This window comes from Microcebus murinus, chromosome 12 (genome assembly GCF_040939455.1).
Source record: "Microcebus murinus isolate Inina chromosome 12, M.murinus_Inina_mat1.0, whole genome shotgun sequence".
NCBI classification, from domain to species: Eukaryota; Metazoa; Chordata; class Mammalia; order Primates; family Cheirogaleidae; genus Microcebus; species Microcebus murinus.
Genome location: NC_134115.1, coordinates 73722017 through 73737470, shown reverse-complemented (window position 1 = coordinate 73737470; position 15454 = coordinate 73722017). Strand labels below are relative to the sequence as shown.

Sequence of the window (15454 nt, the reverse complement as noted above, 5' to 3'; positions counted from 1 at the left end):
CACACAAGGGGCTGGGATGACTTTTTTTTCCAGTCTGTTGCCTGGGCTAGAGTGCAGTGAGACGATCTTAGCTAACTACAACTTCCAACACCTTGGTTCAAGGGATCCTCCCTCCTCAGCCTCCCAAGTAGCTGGGACTACAGGTGTGCACCGCCATGCCAGGCTAACTTTTTTGTGCAACGGGGGCACATTCTGTGGCCTAGGCTGCTCTTGGACTCCTGGCCTGAAGCAAACCTCCCACCCTGGCCTCCCAAACCACTGGGATTACAGGTGTGAGCCACTGTGCCCAGCCTGGGATGACTTTTTAAGTAGGTCACAAACAGAACATGACAGTTCCTAGGTTCATTGCCTTGTGCTCAGCTCCTCCCATGGCACCAGCCTCTTCCTGGATTTTGGGGTGCAGAAAGGGACCATTAGCACAAGGCAGAAATGAGCCATAGCTTCTAACGGCCCCAGCTGACAGCACAGGATCCTGTCTCACAATGTTTCTCTCGCCTGGAATGCTGAGCCCATGCGCTCTCCACATCTTCATACCCTCCCCAATGGCCAAGACCTACCCCAAGCCCCATCATAGCCAGGAAGCATTCTCTGCCCCTGCCAGCTCAATGTGTGCTAGACATCATGTTCAGGGTTTTATGCACGTCTTCCCATTGAATCCCTGCAGCATTCTGTTATGCAGAATTATAATTATCCCCACAAAGAGGAAACTAAGGCTCAGAGAGATTAAAATCTGTGCTCATGAGTTCCAAATCGCAGAGACAGGAGTGAAGCCCAGGTGTGCATGACCCCTGAGCCTGTGTTGGTCACTATCTGTGTGATGCCACCACCCCAACAGCACCCCTTTATTGTATACAGTCTGGACTTGGTACCAGCCCCTCAATGGGTCATTTCATATGCTTCTAGAATCAAGTTGTTACTAAGTATATGAAGCATCTTCCCAACTTCATTGAAGATTCACTGAGGGAAGAAATGATATTTTGTACTTCTTTTCTCTTCTGGGACCACGTATAGACTTACATATGGTGATTAGATGCTGGTTCGTTCATTGGGGGGAGAGGAAAGGCGGCAGTGGTTGGGTTCACATAATATGGAGAAGGAAGTAAAATGTACTGAATACCAGATGCCATACTTTAAAGACATCATTTTAGCTAATCCTATTTTAATGCTTTGTGATAGGTACTGTTATCCTTGGTAGAGACCGTTTCTTTGTTTCTGGGACTTGTAAAAATTGAGTAACTCACATAATTCCACACACTGTGTGAGAGGTAGAACAAAGATTCTCACACATTCCATTTCCCTGTTACACCCATTCCGGCCTCATATTATTGGCTTTCTGATTCCAAAGCCAGAACCACAGTTCAATCTGGTTCCAAATGGCAGCCCTTTAGAACATCCACTATTTTTCTTGAGAAGAGGTTCTGAGAAATTTAAGGTCACTAACCAGATCTAACAGTGGTGGAATTGCCACATTTCAAAAGGGTAGGAACAATTATTGGCCTCACACCAGTGAATGAAAGACTATTTCATGGAGGGGGAGGATAAAGGTGGTGGCCCATGTACAGAAATCTGGATCCAGAATTGATATAAAGATAGAGGAGCCGCTGCTAGAGAAAGACTCACCCCTGGCAACTGAAGAGGAGACAGTGCCGTCCCCTATCAAGATGAAGCTGCTGTTGCTGAGTCTGGGCCTGGCCCTAGTTTCTAGCCAGGCACAAGAAATCGTTGATCCTGTGACAAGCAACTTTGATCTGTCAAAGGTAGAGCCATGGAGTGTAGTAACTTTTGACTTGGGGTGTGGGCAAGGGCTTAGAGGATTCTGAAGGCAAATGAGTCTTAATCAGGGGGAGCAGAATTTCCTTAACATATTAGACAAAAGGGGTAGTTTCTGGCCTTGTACTAAGCGCAATTGCACCATATGAAAAGATGAGAGTGCTTGGGGACCTTCATTTCCCTGGAGTCAGTGGAAAGAGCCCTAGGCATGGTGCCCATTGACCTGAGTTCTAATTCTATCTTCACAACGCCATGGTAAGTCTTAGCCCACTGGCCAGAGTCCAAGGAGAGAATTGTCCATTGGTATTCCCTCTCCTCTTTTCTTACCCAATCCTCTTCCTATGTATTGCAGATTTCAGGAGACTGGTATTCCATTTACTTGGCCTCTGACAATAAGGAAAAGATAGAAGAGAATGGCAGCATGAGGTTTTTCGTGGAACGCATCTATGTCCTGGAGCACTCTTCTCTGTACTTTAAATTACATACAATGTACGTGTGGGATGTTTTTCTTTTTATAGATCTGGGGGTTATAAATGCAGATTTGTTACATGGATATATTGTATAATGGTTAAGTCTGGGCTCTTAGCATACCCATCACCTGAATGGTGTACATTGTACCCAATAGGTAATTTTTCATTTAAGTAGGAGATTTTTTTAATTGGGCAAAGAAAAATTGAAGGCTGAGAATGGTCTTACATATACACACCCACAACACACACAAGTGTGCACATACGTACACATATGCAAATGTGTACACACACACATGCTGAGCCTGTGTCCAAAATCAGAGTCCCTCATCTGGTACTAATCCAGGACTTGATGGATCTGGGGCTTTTCAAGATTCAGAGACAAGAGTTGGTAACAGGAATAAATTTAATGAGAATGGAGAAAGTAGGAGGTAGAGGCACATCAGCACAACAATATAGCATGCGTTAAGAGCATAGAATTTGAAATCAACAACCTGAATTCGAATCTATCTCTTACTTGCTATGATGCCAAGGTACCTGATCTCTTTCCACCTCCATTTTCCTGCGTGTAGGAGGAGTTGATAACAATTCTCCCTCGTGTCTTTTTGTGAGGACCAACTCAGGTAACATTTGTAAAGCAGTTACTTGAGAGGCTGCCAGGTCGTGAACACTGTGCTCAGGATCTAGACAAGTACTTGTGGTGACAATAACAGTGGCAAGTAGTGGTAGTAGCAAGAGTGATAAAACTAAGCAAAATAATATTCTCCGGTAACTGAACAAAAAAATGTCTGAAACTTAGGTGGAATCAGAAACTCAAGTTATGGGGAGAGTAGAGGGGAAGGGAGCCAGCCTGACCAATATCTCTTGGGCATTAACTCATGCTGTTTCACAGCGTAAATGGAGAGTGCAGTGAAGTTCCTTTTGTTTGTGACTCAACAGGAAAAGATGGTGAATGTAGTTCTGACTGTAAGTATACAAAAACATTCTTTCTAAAGTCTACTTCCAGCTGGAAGGAATTTGATAAACCCCAATAGCTTCAGGATCACTTCTTGATCAATGCTTGTTTGGGTAATATAACAGGGGCCATCTAATAGCCAATATCCTGAACTGGGGAGAACTCTGTATGTGAAAGCCAATGCTTGACACAGAATTCCATCAGCTGAGGAAGGCAGTTTGGTTGTATGTACCTCCTGCAACAAAAGCCAATTGGCAGGTAAAGTAAAGTAAACTGGCAGGACAGCTTCTCATCCCTGCCATGTTTCTGATGATGCCTGGTGGCCATTGCCACAACCTGTTACTCAGGATGTAGCATCAGGTATGTGGTTCCAGTGGGGCTTAGAGGACAAAGACACATCACGGACAGAGATGCTGAGGGGAGTGGGTAGGTATTGGGAGGATGATAAAGTGTGAGTTGCTGCTTTGGCTAAATTTCCCAACCACTAGCAGTCAATCTACCCTATCTTTGGAGTTGCTTCATGAAGCTCAGGGAGATGCACATGGAAGGCACTGAACATCCTGGCTCTTTCTCTGTTTCAGGAAATGCACGTGGATTTGTTTTGTGGGGAAGAACAGGTAAAGGGTTTCAACTGCTTCCCATGGACCAAAGAAGTTCTGAGCTGTATTCTGTTTCCTCCACAGATAATGGGCACATTGTAGCTCACATCCTTGAAACTGACTATGTTGGCTACCTTATCTATCATGCTGAGAATTGCAACAATGAGGGAAAATCCCAAATTATGGCACTCTATGGTAGAGTATTTTCATGCTGGCACTCATCTTGGGGTGAGAAGAGAGGGGAGGAGAAGGAACCCTAGATACTCAGTGACCTTCCCAATCTTACCTTGGACTATCTCTCCCCTTCAGAAGACAGATGCTTTCCCTTGGTAAACCCTTAGGCTCAGTGATAGGACGATCACATAATCTCTCATCATGCCAGAAAGATATCCTACTGATGTCAAACTCAGGACAGGCTATCTCCACCCTGTAAGACTTCTGCCTCAGCATCCAATTGGTGCTGTCCATTTCCCATCCCTCTGGAGCCCTGTCCCCTCATGTACCTCTGTAACTAATACACAAGAACCAGCAATCATTGTTACTCTTCCCACAGGCCGAGAACCAGATGTGAGCCCAAGTGTCAAGGCAAAGTTTCTGGAATATTGTAGAGCACATGGAATTGCTCAGGAAAACATACTTGACTTGACCAAAATTAGTAAGTTGAGCTACTTGATTTAGTAAGCTAAATCCCCATGTTACAAAAGGGAGAAATCTAAAGGAAAGTAATACCCAATATTCAGTGCCCTCTGTCCTAACCTGGAGAATCATCCCGTTTCTTTCTAAAAACTAAACTGGTGTTGGCGTCTGAATGTATTCTGTTCTGCCTCTACAGATCGCTGTCTCCAGGCCCGAGACAATGCACTGGTCTAAGCCTCCAGGTTGGTGATCTCTGATCCTGGTGGAGAGTGGTGGCCCAGGGACCAGCGTCTTCCAAAAGCATTAGGGGTTCATAACCAAGTATTACCATAAAAATAATTTGGTAACGAAGTTTGTGCAGAGAGCTTGAAATTTGGAGTTGAAAGACATGGATTGAGGACCCAGTTCTGCCATGAGCTATTGGGAAAATAACCTAAGCAATTAAAAAGGAAGCAATGATGTCTGCCTAACAGAGTTGCTGTGTGGATGTGATGCTGGTAAAAACAGCTCAGTAATTGATGATGTGCTGAAAATCACTGAGACAAAGTTTGAAATGGAAAAAAGAGTAGTAGTACTTTAGCAATTATCAGAAAGTTAAGCATTTCATAAAAGGTAGCTATGCCTTTTGCCATTTCTTCCGCTTATCAAAAATTCTCCAAAACTTCTAACGCTGAAGGTGGCAGAAAGAAACCAACAGTCCTCTATTGCTTCCTTTCTGGTTTCGTAGACCCAGTGCGGAAAGGTTAAGATAGCATTAGCAACAGTAAAAAGAAAAGGTCACTTACTCAATACCCTTCCTTCTATTCTAGTAAATAACGTAAATTAGAAGGTAGGGTGAGATAACTTTCTCTGTATTTCTCTCCATTTTTCTCTGTAATAGAATTTCTCTCCATCCTCCACTCAGTCCAAGGAACACCTAATAAGTTTCTGTGTTCTCTTTCTTCTCTGCTTATTTAGTGCTGAATGATTGCTTCCACACCTGGGCTCCAACATCTTCCCTTCCTGGTCCCCATGTCCTGCTGTGACAAGTTCTGTGACCTGGTTTCCATCACTGTCACACAGGAAGGCATTATCCCCGTGTCTTCGGGGTCTGCCCTAATTGCCTAAGAAGACTTGTCAATTTTCCAAGAATCAAAAGTTTTCTCTTCATTTCTCACTTTCTTTCCCAAGCCCAGGGAAGTCTACCATGAATGACGCCATCCTTGACATGGTGAATAAATAATTAGCCTCGCAATCACGTGATTTGTCTTTGTGTCTGTGAGAGATGTAGGGCTGACAGCAAGCAAATGAGGGGACTTCCTCATGACCTTCCTCTAGCTTCTCAGAATCTTCCCTGAGTTCCAGGATGCTCCCTCCTCTGCAGTAAATCTCTGCCCCTTATTCCAAGTCCCCATGAGTGCTGCTTGCTCTTTGATTTACCTGTTTCTCAGTGACCTGATATGACCACTCTACATACCATAAGAATATAAGACTTGCCCCTTAATTTCTCCAGCCCAGAATTTTCTTTTTCAGTGTGTGCACTGAGGACTAGATCCTACTAAGGCTGATTCAGGACACACCTCCATATCCCAGCTTCTTTATAGCATCCATGCCATGAGATGGTTTCAGGGTCCTTCCACGCTCTTGGAAAACCTCCTTCCACCACGTCTGTTATCTACTGTCAACATATTAAGTGAGATGCCATTAAATGTGAGCAATGCCTATCTTGTGCAATATGTGCTTAGTGCTGTCAGGAGGAACCAACGGAGATAAATGTTATTGTCTTTTTTGGGGAGATAACAGGCTTTGGGGCAGAGGGAAATTAAAGAGCCTTCCCCGCGAATGACCCTTTCCCAGCACCAGCAGACAAAAATAGTGTAAAATTACACATGGGACAGAAAAGGATGAAGGGCTGTCCTGCAAAAAGAATGGTTCTGTCATTACGGGATTAAATGTTAATGAGAAAAGCCTTTCCAGGTATTTGAAGCTCCCCATAGCTTTCCCTGCCTCCAGACTGGAAGACTAAATTAGGTTCAGGTGATTACTCCTGCATCAAGTACTTGGTCTGGTTTGCTGAACTTGGAGGCAGCTAAAACAGACTCTGCTTTTCTCCACCAACACACACTGGGTGGGGCGGTTGTGATGATTCCCACCTGGAGGAGAGAAGGGGCTGCATGCCCACACATGGTCCAACTTGAACCACCTGGAGGAGTGTGTGAACAAATTTGTAGTGGTTATTTTCCATAAGCAATTTTCAGAGGTCTTTGGCTATTTCTCTTTTGCATACAGTCAATGAAATATTCAATTGAGATTTGGAGTTGAAAGACATGGATTGAGGACCCAGTTCTGCCATGAGCTGTTGGGAAAATAACCTAAGCAATGAAAAAGGAAGCAATGATGTCTGCCTAACAGAGTCGCTGTGTGGATGTGATGCTGGTAAAAACAGCTCAGTAATTGATAATGTGCTGAAAATCACTGAGACAAAGTTTGAAATGGAAAAAAGAGTAGTAGTACTTTAGCAATTTGCAGAAAGTTAAGCATTTAATAAAAGGAAGCTATGCCTTTTGCCATTTCCTCCTCAACTTGTCAAAAATTCTCCAAAACTTCTAATGCAGAAACAAATGAAGGGTCCTTTATTACTAAAGGTTTGTAAAGCTGTAACCAATGACTATCCAGTGCCCTGAAATTATTTATTTTGTCCCTGGTGTGATCTAGGCTACTTATGTAACTCCAAAATGACAATGGGAGTGGATCTTGTTTTATTCTCAACTACTTTGGGCTTTATCTTAGAAATAATTATTAAAATTTTACTTAAAATTAAAACACCACCCTTTGGCATGAAAAGTAGGATTTTTGACATGCCACATAGTCAGTGTCTTACCATTTCTTTATTATTTGCCACATGTTCATTTAGCTCCTGCTTTGTGCCAGGCACTGTTCTGGGCAGTAAGGATATAGCAGGAAACAAACCAACAAAATACTATCCTTGGGGAGTTTAAATGCTATTCAGGAAGTTAGAAAATAAACAAGTGAATAATCAATATAAAGTTGCAGGGACTATGTGCTATGACAGGAAAATATGTGAGGCTGCTGCCCCTGTCTTTCTAAGCCTACCTGTTATCTCTAGGAGAAATGTGCTTTAGGTAGAGGGCATAGCTATTCCAAAGGTCGTGGGATGGAAATAAGCTCAACATGTTCAGGAACAGCAAAAGGTCCAGTGAAAGAGTGAACAGGCTGGGACCTGAGGTCAGACTCGGAGAAGTCAACACTGAAAGCAGTTGGGATGATTTCTATTAATCAGAGTGATGGGAGAGAACCAGAGAAGATGACGGATGAGAAACACCACCAAACAGAGTGTCTCTGCAGAAAAGACAGATTCTAGCAAAAATTAGAAGAAAGAAACAAGAAGATGAGCCTACATCGGATGAGGGTCGGAAGGAGGAGTACTGGAGACCACGGGAGACTGCACAGGAGGAGGTCACAGAGAAGAACTGGAAGCTGGAGCAGCCCAGAGACCAGCGGGAAGTGTAGGTGGATAGGCCGTTTCCCCTCCCCTGCATCCCGGACTGCTGGTGGGCTCCCTAGCAAGTGGAGAGACCTGCGGACACCAGCCCAGAGATGGCCGCTGCCAGTGAGCGGAACAAGAGCTGATAACAGGACATAAAAACAACAGCGTAGCCTGCTCCTCCAAGCAAGCGCCACCTACTGACAGGGAGAGCATCCTGCACACCCTTTTCACAACACCTACTGACTCATTATAAAGGGAGTGGTCGAATCTCACCCACAGACACCACCTAATGGCTCAGAAACTAAAGAAGGTGTGTGAATACCCAAACAAAAACCTAAATAAAAGAAACAACAACTGATCAACATGAGAAGAAATCAGCGAAGGAACTCAGGAAATATGAAGAACCAAGCGGAAAACACACCCCCAAAGAGGAGCCCCAGCCCCCTAGAAATGGGCACCAACCAAAATCAGGCAACCAAAATGACAGAAGAGGAATTTCGTATGTGGATCATAAGAACACTCACCAACCTGCAAGAACAACTCAATAACCAACACAAAGAAACCACAAAAAGCCTCCAGGATCAGGAAAAAAGGTTCACTGAAGAAATAGACACAATGAAGGAAAGTTTAACTGAACTCCTGGAAATGAAGAATCAATTCAGGGAACTACAAAATACAGTGGAAAGTCTCAAGAACAGGGTAGATTAAACAGAAGAAAGAATCTCAGAGCTTGAAGATAACACCCTCCAATTAAATAAATCAGTCACAGAAATAGAGCAGAGAAACAAGAGAAAAGAGCAAAGTCTACAAGAGATGTGGGATTATGTGAAGAAACCTAATGTGAGGATCATAGGGTTACCAGAAGGGGAAGAAGACAACAATCACGGGTTGGACAAGCTATTTGAAGATATAATAGAGGAAATTTCCCAGGCCTTGCTCAAAATCTCGATATAAAAGTTCAAGAAGCTCAGAGGACCCCTGGGAGATTCAATGTAAACAAGAAGACGTCACAACATGCAGTCATCAGACTGACCAAAACATCAACTAAAGAGGCCCTTCTAAGAGCTGTAAGACAAAAAAGCAAGTAACATTCAAGGGAAAGCCAATTCAAATAACACCAGACTTCTCTAATGAGACTTTACAAGCAAGGAGAGACTGGGGCCCCATTCTCACTCTTTTGAAACAAAACAATGCCCAGCCTAGAATCTTATTCCCTGCAAAACTAAGCTTCATATATGAAGGAGAAATAAAGACATTCTCAGACAAGCAAAGTCTCAGAGAATTCACCAAGCCAAGATCAGCCCTACAAGAAGTACTCAAAACAGCGTTACGCATGGAACATCATAATAATAACCCACGAATATAAAAACAACCAAAACCCAAAGATTAAAGGCCAGATATTACAATGGCTCAAGACAGAAATCATAGCAACAACATCCGACCCAACAGAATGAACAGTAATCCACCTTACCTATCAGTTCTCTCAATAAATGTGAATGGCTTAAACTCTCCACTCAAGAGACATAGGCTGGCTGAATGGATAAGAAAATACAGGCCAAGTATATGCTATCTTCAGGAAACACATCTAACCTGCAAGGATGCTCAGTATTCCAAGCAAATGAAAGCCAAAAGAAGGCTGGCATGGCAGTTCTAATTTCAGATGATTTAGTTTTTAAAGCAACAAAAGTAGTGAAAGACAAAGAGAGTCATTATATAATGGTGAAGGGCACAGTTCAACAAGAAGAGATAACAATTTTAAATATATATGCACCCAACTTAGGTGCACCCAGAATCATAAAGCGAACCTTACTGGAACTAAGCAAATGGATTAATAGCAACTCCATAATCACCAGAGATTTCAACACCCCACTGACGGCACAAGACAGATCCTCCAAACAGAAAATTAATAAAGAAATAATGGACTTAAACAAAACTCTAGAACAATTGGGTCTGACTGATATTTACAGAACATTCTACCCAAAATCCACTGAATATACGAAAAACAAGCACCACATATATTCACCAGCAAACTGGTATTAACTGAGTAGCACCTAAGTGGACACATAGGTGCTACAGTAATAGGGTATTGAGCAAGGGGGAGAGGGGAGCGGGGCGGGTATATACATACATAATGAGTGAGATGTGCGCCATCTGGGGGATGGTCATGCTGGAAATTCAGACTTGTGGGGGGAGGGGGGAAAGGGCATTTATTGAAACCTTAAAATCAGTTCCCCCATAATATGCCGAAATAAAAATAAACAAATAAATAAATTAAATAAAATTAAAGAGTGATGGGAAGACATTGGGGCATCTTTGAGGACAACAAGGCTTGCAAAGATGTAGGAGTAATGTGTTTTAGGTAGAGGGCATAGCTATTCCAAAGATCATGGGATGCAAATAAACTCAATACGTTCAGGAACAGCAAAAGGTGCAGTGACAGAGTGAACAGGCTGGGACCTGAGGTCAGACTTGGCGAAGTCAATACTGAATGGAGTTGGAATGATTGCTATTAATAGGAGTGATGGGAAGACACTGAAGATTTTGAGCAGTGGATGAAAGCAATCTCACTCACTTCCACTCTTAAGGTTTGCTCTGGAAGCTCCGTAGAAAATGGATTCCACTCGTGAATAGAAATCAATGAAATGAAGATTAGAGCCAACAGCTATTGGCACATTTCTCAAATTTGTCAAAATAACAGAGTTTTCAATTTTTAAAAGGGACCATAATGTGAACCAGTTCTGTACTCTGCTGAGACTCTTTAGCTAACAGTTGCAAATTATATTTATAGTCATACATAAATAACAAAAATAAGCAACCACTGAATTAATACTCCTTAACACTCCTGACGGGAGAAACCTCACAATGCACAGAGGAAGAACAGAAAGAAGCACACTGCCACAGCAGAGCGGCTGTGGAGTGTGGCATAGCCATGGCCGGAAGGGGGCGCTCCTGCACCCTGCTGCACTTGCAGCCACTGGTCCTGTCAGCCAAGCACAGGATCAGTGAGTCTTCCTGTTGGCCAGCTTCAACCACCTTCACCTGCCTCCCGTGCTGCTGACAGAAAATGCAGTTATGAATTCTTCCTCTTTCATCCGTGGATCAGCTGGAACATATACAAGCCCGGATGGTTACAGAGATCTTGGTGAGGCTGCTGCCCCTGTCTTTCTAAGGCCACCTGTTATTCCAGGACACTAAATCAAATGGATATCTTTTTCAGTCCTCATTTTACTTGACTTTTCAGCAGCATTTCACCCACCTCTTCTTTCATTTTTTACATTCTCAGTTAAAACCTAATTGAAGAAAGAACACTCTCAAAAACATACAGTTGAGTATACTACACCACATGCAGTAAAGCTGAATGTGACAGTCATTTAACATGGACTGTCACACAAATGGGTATTTCTCCTTGTACAAAACAGTTTATATAGTTGTTTTATAATAAAATGTATTATACCAGGTTTACAAATAATGTATGTGAAGGAACTGGTAGGTTTTTAAGCCATACATTTCAAATAAATACATTCTATTAAAAACTAGCTCCATTTCTTTGGTATTCTAAATAAAATCTAAATCCCAACATTGGAATTGATGATAACCACAGAAAATTGACTCTGAAACTAATAATAAAATACACATTTTGCATTAATGTGTATTAAGTAGATTAAGTAGGGCAAAACCAAGAAATACCAGTTATTTCCATATAGCACACAAATAGGCACATTTAATAGTTCAGTTTTAAGCATCCCTTTAGATGTTTCTTTTCAAGTTTCTCACGTTAATTATTAAAATATGTTTTTGAAGTCTATCATTTAAGATAAAATACATTTCAGGAAAATAAAAGCATTAATGTCAACAGTAGCATCACTACTATTCAGTTGAACCATATGAAACTGACAATACTCAAATGTTTTTTGACCTGTAAAATGACAGTATTATAAAGTTCAACTCAATACATTCTGAGGAAACATTTCCTAGCCATACTTAATAAAAACCATTCATAATATGATACATAGGAAAATATATTTTAGGAGAAAGAAGAATAGGCATGATTTGGCCACACCACAAAATCCATGAGAAGCTTTCAAATTTGAACACTTTACATGCGTATCATTTGCACATCTGTCTTGTAGGTTTGTACAGCATTTGTTCTATTGGCACACAGTAAATCAAACATACTCCTACTCACATGCACACACAGATATGATTTCAAAATAGTGGCTGAAACGTCTTGTTCTTATCTGTCCCTCCTCAGGTTTTCCTGTCTTCATGAATAACTCAACAATTCATCTGCATAGACCAATAAAAAAATTGGAAGTTAATCTTGACACCTCACACTCCCCAAACCCCGTATCTAATACATTTCCCAACCCTATTCATTTTATATCTAAAAATCCCTCAACTCCAGCCACGTCTCTCCAAGCTAATATGATCTCTTGCCTGCATGTTTGAACAGCTTCCTAAGTGATCTCCCAGCAACCTCTCCTGCTACTGCCACTGCCTGCCCATTGCTGTCCTTTCTCCAACTGTTGTCAGATGGATTTTTAAAAACACACCTCTGATCATGCCACATCTCTGCTTTTAAAACTGTTCAAATGCTTCCCATTTTTATAAAGACACAAACCTTTAACATGGCATTCAAAGGCCTACATGATCTGGCCTCAAAACATTTGTGACTTAATATCAATTGACCATGAACCAGGAAAGATCACACAAGGGGCTGGGATGACTATTTTTTTTCCAGTCTGTTGCCTGGGCTAGAGTGCAGTGACACGATCTTAGCTCACTACAACTTCAAACTCCTTGCCTCAAGGGATCCTCCCACCTCAGCCTCCCAAGTAGCTGGGACTACAGGTGTGCACCGCCATGACAGGCTAACATTTTTTTGTACAACAGGGGCTCATTCTATTGCCCATGCTGGTCTTGGACTCCTGGCCTGAAGCAAACCTCCCACCCTGGCCTCCCAAACCACTGGGATTACAGGTGTGAGCCACTGTGCCCAGCCTGGGATGACTTTTTAAGTAGGTCACAAACAGAACATGACAGTTCCTAGGTTCATTGCCTTGTGCTCAGCTCCTCTCACAACACCAGCCTCTTCCTGGATTTTGGGGTGCAGAAAGGGACCATTAGCACAAGGCAGAAATGAGCCATAGCTTCTAACGGCCCCAGCTGACAGCACAGGATCCTGTCTCACAATGTTTCTCTCACCTGGAATGCTGAGCCCATGCGCTCTCCACATCTTCATACCCTCCCCAATGGCCAAGACCTACCCCAAGCCCCATCATAGCCAGGAAGCATTCTCTGCCCCTGCCAGCTCAATGTGTGCTAGACATCATGTTCAGGGTTTTATGCACGTCTTCCCATTGAATCCCTGCAGCATTCTGTTAGGCAAAATTATAATTATCCCCACAAAGAGGAAACTAAGGCTCAGAGAGGTTAAAATCTGTCCTCATGGGTTCCAAATTGCAGAGACAGGAGTGAAGCCCAGGTGTGCATGACCCCTGAGCCTGTGTTGGTCACTATCTGTGTGATGCCACCACCCCAACAGCACCCCTTTATTGTATACAGTCTGGACTTGGTACCGGCCCCTCAGCTGGGTCATTTCATATGCTTCTAGAATCAAGTTGTTACTACGTATATGAAGCATCTTCCCAACTTCATTGAAGATTCACTGAGGGAAGAAATGATATCTTGTACTTCTTTTCTCTTCTGGGACCACGTAGAGACTTACACATGGTGATTAGATGCTGGTTCGTTCATTGGGGGGAGAGGAAAGGCTGCAGTGGTTGGGTTCACATAATATGGAGAAGGAAGTAAAATGTACTGAATACCAGATGCCATACTTTAAAGACATCATTTTAGCTAATCCTGTTTTAATGCTTTGTGATAGGTACTGTTATCCTTGGTAGAGACAGTTTCTTTGTTTCTGGGACTTGTAAAAATTGAGTAACTCACATAATTCCACACACTGTGTAAGAGGTAGAACAAAGATTCTCACACATTCCATTTCCCTGTTACACCCATTCCGGCCACACATAATTGGCTTTCTGATTCCAAAACCAGAACCACAGTTCAATCTGATTCCAAATGGCAGCCCTTTGGAACATCCACTATTTTTCTTGAGAAGAGGTTCTGAGAAATTTAAGGTCACTAACCAGATCTAACAGAGGTGGAATTGCCACATTTCAAAAGGGTAGAAACAATTGTGTGAATGAAAGACCATTTCATGGAGGGGGAGGAGAAAGGTGGTGGCCCATGTACAGAAATCTGGATCCAGAATTGATATAAAGACAGAGGAGCCACTGCTCGGGAAAGACTCACCCCTGGCAACTGAAGAGGAGACAGTGCCGTCCCCTATCAAGATGAAGCTGCTGTTGCTGAGTCTGGGCCTGGCCCTAGTTTCTAGCCAGGCACAAGAAATCGTTGATCCTGTGACAAGCAACTTCGATCTGTCAAAGGTAGAGCCATGGAGTGTAGTAACTTTTGACTTGGGGTGTGGGGCAAGGGCTTAGAGGATTCTGAAGCCAAAGGGGTCTTATTCATGGGGGGCAGAATTTCCTTAACATATTAGACAAAAGGGGTAGTTTCTGGCCTTGGACTAAGAGCAATTGCACCATATGGAGAGATGAGAGTGCTTGGGGACCTTCATTTCCCTGGAGTCAGTGGAAAGAGCCCTAGGCATGGTGCCCATTGACCTGAGTTCTAATTCTATCTTCACAACACCATCATAAGTCTTAGCCCACTGGCCAGAGTCCAAGGAGAGAATTGTCCATGTGTTATCCCCTCTCCTCTTTTCTTACCCAATCCTTTTCCTATGTATTGCAGCTTTCAGGAGACTGGTATTCCATTTACTTGGCCTCTGACAATAAGGAAAAGATAGAAGAGAATGGCAGCATGAGGGTTTTTGTGGAACGCATCTATGTCCTGGAGCACTCTTCTCTGTACTTTAAATTACATACAATGTAAGCGTGGGATATTTTTGTTTTTATAGATCTGGGGGTTATAAATGCAGTTTTGTTACATGGATATATTGTATAGTGGTTAAGTCTGGGCTCTTAGCATTCCCATCACCTGAATGGTGTACCTTGTACTCAATAGGTAAGTTTTCATCCTTCACCCAACCTCCCACTATCCCACCTTTTGGAACCTCCAATGCTTATTATTCCTAATTAGGAGATTTTTTAATTGGGCAAAGAAAAATTGAAGGCTGAGAATGGTCTTAAATATACAAACCCACAACACACACAAGTGTGCACATACATACCCATATGCAAATGTGTACACATACACATGCTGAGCCTGTGTCCGAAATCACAGTCCCTCATCTGGTACTAATCCAGGACTTGATGGATCTGGGGCTTTTCAAGATTCAGAGACAAGAGTTGGTAACAGGAATAAATTTAATGAGAGTGGAGAAAATAGGAGGTAGAGGCACACCAGCACAACAATATAGCATGCGTTAAGAGCATAGAATTTGAAATCAACAACCTGAATTCGAATCTATCTCTTACTTGCTATGTTGCCAAGGTACCTGATCTCTTTC

General features: G+C 42.6%; 1 protein-coding gene across 1 annotated transcript; it reads left to right on the top strand.

The window, feature by feature from the left end:
• The first annotated feature begins 1661 nt into the window (after positions 1-1661).
• LOC105873715 (lipocalin Can f 6.0101-like) lies at positions 1662-5472 on the top strand. The gene is made up of 7 exons (XM_076008432.1): positions 1662-1757; positions 2123-2259; positions 3130-3203; positions 3876-3986; positions 4345-4446; positions 4624-4669; positions 5385-5472. The coding sequence occupies exons 1-6, from the start codon at positions 1662-1664 to the stop codon at positions 4659-4661; spliced, it is 558 nt and encodes a 185-aa protein (XP_075864547.1). The 3' UTR covers positions 4662-4669; positions 5385-5472.
• Positions 5473-15454: the final 9982 nt, after the last annotated feature.

Bases quoted from the DNA above. Each gene is read 5' to 3' on its own strand.
- LOC105873715 (XM_076008432.1), top strand. From the start codon at position 1,662: ATGAAGCTGCTGTTGCTGAGTCTGGGCCTGGCCCTAGTTTCTAGCCAG. The intron at 3,204-3,875 runs GTAAGTATACAA...TTTCCTCCACAG, and splicing joins TGGTGAATGTAGTTCTGACT to ATAATGGGCACATTGTAGCT. The intron at 4,447-4,623 runs GTAAGTTGAGCT...CTGCCTCTACAG, and splicing joins ACTTGACTTGACCAAAATTA to ATCGCTGTCTCCAGGCCCGA.